A 6,899-nucleotide genomic window follows, 5' to 3' on the forward strand; every position below is an offset into this window, starting at 1 on the left:
GTATCCAACTGGTTTGGCAACAAACGAATCAGGTACAAGAAGAATATCGGCAAGTTTCAGGAAGAAGCCAATCTCTACGCTGCAAAGACAGCCGTGACAGCTGCACACGCAGTGGCCGCAGCCGTGCAGAACAACCAGACCAACTCGCCCACCACGCCAAATTCTGGTGCGTATGGGCGCTCACTCCCTACTCAGCTCAGGCAGCCTTATGCCACAAACCCCTGTCCCACAGACCAGGAAACAAGAGCCATACTGGGGACACAGTGGACTTATAAAGGAAGATTGATATTAAAATGCAGACTTGTTCTTGGGGTGGGTGAATGAGTGGATGGCCAGAGCCTGTAAACCCCACTATTCACAGTGAGTGCCACTATGTACTGTTAGATTCTAGAACTTTCACACTTAGTAGTGTTTTTTAACTCAGCAGTTAAGCCAAGTGCTATTACTAATGATTATTTTCACTATATTGTTCCATGTGTCATTTTAAAATCAATAGCGATCTGTCAAAGAACGAGTGAAATAGAAGTGGGAAATTTACCTGTTGCTGTGAGTAATGAAGCTGGTATGTTGGGGTTAGGACAGCAGGGCTTCCTACCTGATGTAGCTGCAGAGTCGAGTCTGCTGTCCTTACATCTCCTTAGCACCTGTGCTGACTTGGTAGGCTCAGCATGTGGTTAGCTGATCCGGACGTGGTTAGCCGCGAGGGGTATGGTACTTAACACATGGATGCATTATCTTGGCTGCTCATACAATACGTTTTGGCCAGATTTTATGAGGCATTTTTTGATGGAGTTGGAAACATCTTAAAATTAGAGGGAACTTGAGTAGCAATGAAAGATGCGCAGCTAGTCCAAACAGATGGACTTGAGAAGCAATTCAAGGGACTTCTCTAAGGAGATAGTTTAAATATATCTTTAAAAATTCAGAAAGTGAGGGGTTTTTTGTTTGTTTTGTTTTGTTGTCTTCTTCCCCCCACCCCCCAAGTTCTTTTTAATGGAGCGTGGAAACTGATGAAAGTTAGGCAGAGCGTATGGCTTAGAAAGAGCTTCAGAAAAATGTTTCTTCTCTGGGTAGTTGTCCACCATGACAGTTAATGATGGTGAAGAGCTCACTTAATGACCAAGTCCTGGAGATAAATGAAAACAAGGGGATGGTTCCAGGCCAGCTGCTGGGTGTTTTTCTGTTTGTTTTGATTCTCTCTGTCTTTCATATTTGGGCTTCCCCATTGATAGGACTTTCCTAGATGCAAAATGAATCACAGGACCTAACTCCTTGCAGTTATTCTCCGTCCTCTTAGATCTAGAAATGCTTTATGTTGTACACAACCTTTCCCTTCTGTACCTTTTCTCCTTTCCCTGCCTCTAGGTCTTTGAGGATTATGTGTGTAGCTCTCTGTTATTCAGCTACTTAACTCTTTCCTTTCCAGGTTCTTCTGGTTCTTTTAACCTCCCAAATTCTGGGGACATGTTCATGAACATGCAGAGTCTGAATGGGGATTCTTACCAAGGGTCCCAAGTCGGAGCCAATGTGCAATCACAGGTAGGAGAAATGCCCCAGCTGGGGCCTTTCTAGCAGGGTAGGGTTTGGGCTCAAAACTCCTGACTCTCAACCCGTGGAAGTGGTCTGCACACCGTGCAGATCCTGTGCTGGGTGCTTCCGGACGTGACCATCTGCCCCACCATTTAATTTAATGAGAAGTCAAGTGAACAGTGACTTTGGATGATTCAAACCTGATAAACTTTGTGAATGCATTCGGCTCTGGCTTGAGCTCATGGAGAGGGGTTGGGTGCATATTACTTTTGTAACAAGATAGAACAGAAAAATTGTGTGTGCCAGTGTGTGTATGCTTTTAAAATATATTACTCTGTTTCATTTCTGTATTTATTTTTTTAAGTCAGAATACAAAAACCTGAGTTCTTAAAGTATATTCCAGGTTCACCTCTTTTTCTCATCCTCTTACTGGAAAGCAACTACTTGTTTTTATGCACGTGGGAGTGTGTGTGCGTGTGCGCGTGTGAGAGGGCGAGCCAGTATACATATTTATAAGTAGTTTCACCCACAGCCATGCTCATTTGGCTGGTGTAGATGCAAAGTTTGCATGGCCATGAAGATGTTGTTGTTTGGCTGGCATGAAAAACAAAGATGTGCGAGTTTAAATATGCAAAGAATTGTTGAAATTCCGCCAGTCACATTTGATTGATAAATTTGTCTTTCATTCAAGATGCTAAACCCTTGTGGCACACATAATTCAAATTGTTTCCTTTTGTAAGTAATGATGTTTTAATAGATTTGGGATGGTGAATTTTGTTTTGTCTCACTTCTAGGTGGATACCCTCCGTCATGTTATCAATCAGACGGGAGGCTACAGTGATGGCCTTGGAGGAAACTCACTGTACAGTCCACATAATTTAAACGTGAGTACTCTGGGGAACCAGATTTGAAGAGCTGTAGGAACAGCGTCAGGTAAACAGTGGCTAATAAATAAATTAATGGCCATTTTACTTGGCTTCTCATCTTTTTGGCAGGTGGGGAAGGCAGCATTTTTAGTGTACTTTTATTTTATGAACCTAAACACTGATGTTACCTTCATGCCATTAGAAGTCCTCACAGAGGCCCAGGGTGGCTGGCATTCTGTCATCAATAGAGACTTAAGCATCAGCCCATTAAGATGCCATCTCCCACTGGCCGTGCTGTGTTCCAGGGAGATGGTGAAAAACAGGTCATTTATCTTAGACTCGAGCAGCAGGAAAAATTCCCAAACACAGCTCAGGTGAGGGGGAGGAGGGCCCCAGACAGATCAACAAACCAAGCTAAACAAAGACTCCTGTTCTTAAGAGTAACTTGCTGTATTGTCAATGTGGGATGCAAAACACGTTCAGCATTTTCCATGGCTTCTCAGTTGTTAAGTACGGAGGAAATAATTTTAACTTTAGTAACCAATTGACCAAAACTTCACTTTCCCCCCACCCTGACATGGATGGAAAATAGCAAACGCACAGCACCTAAAGGGGAGCTGCGGCGACTGGGTCCCCAGGGTGGAGTGGTGGACAGAATCTGGGACTCCAGACTAGGGAGGAAATGAACTGCCCAACACATGGTAGTAGAGTCAGAAAGAAAACAGACAGAAGTCTCCCTTTTTGGGGCCTAGCTTTCTATGAGAGTAAATATTAATGATTTAAAAAGTGATTGAGGATGTTCAATTGTAAAAGGAAAAAAGGACCATTAAACACTCAAATCTTTTACATTTGAAATGTCAAATCTTTCTTTTTGGGTTTATAAATAACTCGTAATAACCCACAACAAACCACATAAAAAGCCTTTTAGTTGCATTTCTCCTTTTTCATTTAAGTGTTTTGAAATGCTTCAGAGAATGTGCGATATCCTTATCAACATGATAAAATATGAAACTGTGATTGCCTGCAGCATTTTACAGACATGAATTCCATCTTCACTGATGAGGCTTGATAAGGCGCTGTTGTATAATACAGTCCATAATCTCAAACCACCAGAGTAAGGATTAATTTATTTTGAAAAAAAGAATGCTTGCTGACAACCTCTCCTCCAGCTGCCACGCTGGGTAAAAATATTGTACATTTGTTGTTTATAAATTTGGATAAAAGAGGAATGATGTTTACTTCAGATGGAATATCTTTAGACTTGTATCTGCGTAAGAGTTTTTCTTTTTCTAAGTAGATTTTCATACCTGAGGGGTGAGAACAGCTTACCTATTAGATAGAGGAGAGGATTTTTTCGAGTCCCCACAAACACACACGCGCTTGTCACCATCCAACCTGCACAGCTGAGGCTTTGAAGATCAACTGCCATAGCTTTATATTTTTTCCTAACCTGGATTTGATACACCTAAAGCCTGGAAAATCCTTCTCCCTTTGGTTCTGGTCATCTCTGTGTGGTTGTTTGGTCCCTCTCTCTCCCCCCTCCCCACCATTTCCCTGTGGACCTAGAGGGAGGAAAGGTGCTTTATATGCAGGACTGTGCAGTCAAGCCGAAGACAGGGTTCCCTAAGAACAGCATATTGGGAGAAGGAAAAATTCCCAGCCCAAGACTGGGCAAGGAATCTCAGTAGCCTCGCAGCACAGGCCTAAAACGAAGACATTTTGGTTGGACTCGTAGAACAAGTTGCAGATGGACGTGAGGGAGTCAGGGGGACCTTCTGCCCCTCACTGGCACTGGTGTGGGAGGTCTAGGTCTGGGGGCGGCACAGCACGAGGCTGGTCTGTGCCGCAGGCACTGGGTGGCAGCCAGCTCACCCTCGCCTTCTCTCCAGAAAGGCCCGCCCCGTCACTTCCACTCAGTGTTCCCCAACTCACAAGCCCAGCACCTCCCTCTTCTTGACTGACATAAAAATATGTAGCGACAAGCTGTCTGCCACAGCAGAAATCTGATCAGACATTGATTTCAGCAATTGCCTCTATAGGCCAAGACATAAGGCAAATTTGTTTCTGAGCACTGTTACTGCGGATGCAGGTCTGAGGCAGGAAGGGCCAGTGGCATGTGAAGAGCCGTAGCAACATCCCGAATAGGAGCCCCAGTTACAGATAATTGGAATCCAGATTTGAATAGTGTGCGCTCCTCCACAGTTCATGCATTTTCATTCTGCGAGATCCTATTTGGAGGGAAATTCTGGCCTTCATTTTCCAAGGGTTATAGTAGCTGGCTGTCAGTCTTGTATAGAAAAGGGGCCAGGGGGTGGAGGGGCTTCTTCTCTATGGAAACGAGGATTAAGCTGGGTTGAAGTTTATACTTTGTGGAGCCCAAGGTCTTGCCAAAGCATTGCATTGAGCTTCTCCACTGCTCCCTTCTTATAAGATTTTTTTTCAAGTCACTTGATTTTTATCAGCAAATCAAAGGCCGAGCTTCGTGCCAGCTTGAGACCAGCTGAAGCCCTCCTTCAGCGTGCTGATTTATTGCCAAGTCTTTACTTGGTAGGATGGATTTGTTTTACATGCATTTAATCCCACTTTAACACATGCTTCAAACTCCTGCCAAAGTGGGTTTAGAAAATACATTTTGCTAATGCATCTTTGCTCTCATGTTGTCATCGGGGTATTTTCAGTTGGGGAGGAGAATTAATATGTAGACGTGCACCCGTTGAACTGTGCTTCTCCTTTCAGGCTAATGGAGGCTGGCAGGACGCAACAACTCCATCTTCTGTGACTTCTCCTACAGAAGGCCCAGGAAGTGTGCACTCTGATACCTCTAACTAATCTCTGGTAACACTCTTCCCTGAGCTGACACGCCTTGATAAGTGCGTTCAGAGCAACAGGAGGAAAAGGAAAGCGTTTTTGTAGCCCACCATCTACAGCTTTACTGTAAAACCTTATTAGAGAACTTGGTAAATCTGTTTTTTAAGGAATCATAATCATTTGTATTTATACTTAAAAACACACAATGTTAAAAAAGCACTTTATCCAATTAGGCCAAGATTTAACATTGTTGACAGTCCTATAGCTATTTTATCATAATTTATTATCAATATTTTACATTAATGGTTTCTCACTTGCCAATTACTTGGCCTTAAGGGTAAAAAGTACAATATATGCTAAACCTCAATCGCTAAAGCAGATACAAAGACTCACCTCACCTAAATTGAACTTCTTGCATATTTCCATTGCAGACTTTGATTGTCCTTCTTTCATATCACTAATGGAGTTGGAATAAAGGAGCTGTTTGGCTACCTGTTAATGATGGTTGTGTTTAAGAATCTTCCTCGTCACTCTTGGGTTTCGATCTCTTACGTTATAATTAGATCAGAGACCGGTAGCATCTTTTCTCTCTCTGAAAGCACCAGTGCCCAGAGTCTGCTCGGTAATTAAATTATGGATCCAGATTGTTTTGAGAGCTGAAGATACTTGCTGCTGATAGAGGTGACCACGAGATCCGTCTGGGGTTTCATGGCGTGCACTGGGTGCTGCACAGACTTGTCAAGGTTTGCTACGTCCTCTGGGCATTCACAAAGGCCCTGCTCTCTGGAGTGTTGTATATAGTGTAGCAAAAGAGTATTTATACATCTCACCAATCAAAACACAGCTTTATTACCTCATGCGAACTCATACAAACCAATAGAATTTCAACATGTTCTGTAGCTTAGAGTGCTCACTTACTACCTCTGAACAATACTCACGCTGTAGTTTGTCTCTTTCTTATCTTTTTGCATCTTGTAATTAACTCTTTGTTTCCCTTCATAAAATGTAATGTACATTGTAATCTTTTAAAAGAAAAATCAGGGTTGCATTTGCAACTTTTAAAAAACCGAGAGTGGAAACATTGGGTCTTAAATTAACACAGGATCAGTAAAACTGTTGTAAATACTAAGAAACATTTTGAATGTTCTTCATCTTGTTACTAATCCATGCAAAAAAAAAAAAAAAAAAAGCGATGACTAATTGTGATGCATTCAGATTTCAGTATTCAGTACTGTATATTTCACCCTGTGTAATGGGGCCCCCTCTCCTTTCTCTCTTTTTGTATTGTATGCGATTCTGAAACTGATTGAGTCATGAAAATAATTTGTGGCGGTGATTCTAATGTATTAAAAACGTTTCGTGTTCCTTTCTAACTGGATTACACCCTGGATTGAAAAAGTCTTCCTCGTGGTAGTTATATGTAGTTTCAAACATGAATAAACTTTTTGCTTTCATGATTAAATGTTGATGCAATTTCTTACCCCACCTGGTGAGCTAGTCAGTGCAGGCAGAGGAGAAGGCCTGCCCAGAAGTGAGTCTGAGCATGTAAACGTGTCGCCTGTCAGAGAGGGACTCAGAAACGAAGGTGAGGCTGAGAGTGGCCGACTACACTCTCTGCAGGCTCCCAGCCAGCTCCTGGACCACCGTCACATGTCCTCACTTGACGCTTAACGCTCTAAGAATACCACAAGGAAA

General features: G+C 42.7%; 1 protein-coding gene across 5 annotated transcripts in view; it reads left to right on the forward strand.

Moving 5' to 3' along the window:
* PBX3 (PBX homeobox 3) overlaps positions 1-6,666 on the forward strand; it is a 222,909-nt gene extending 216,243 nt beyond the window's left edge. For 4 of the 5 annotated variants that reach the window (XM_082403322.1, XM_082403323.1, XM_082403325.1 and 1 more), the window contains 4 exons: positions 1-166; positions 1,427-1,539; positions 2,325-2,414; positions 5,133-6,666. In XM_082403322.1, coding sequence (XP_082259448.1) covers positions 1-166; positions 1,427-1,539; positions 2,325-2,414; positions 5,133-5,225 — 462 coding nt within the window. In that variant the 3' untranslated portion in view covers positions 5,226-6,666. The remainder of the gene's footprint in view (positions 167-1,426; positions 1,540-2,324; positions 2,415-5,132) is intronic. The other variant, XM_082403326.1, reaches the window with a different exon arrangement.
* The last annotated feature ends 233 nt before the right edge of the window (positions 6,667-6,899 follow it).

Source organism: Balaenoptera borealis (assembly GCF_965194805.1).
Source record: "Balaenoptera borealis genome assembly, chromosome: 8".
In the NCBI taxonomy this organism is placed as follows: domain Eukaryota; kingdom Metazoa; phylum Chordata; class Mammalia; order Artiodactyla; family Balaenopteridae; genus Balaenoptera; species Balaenoptera borealis.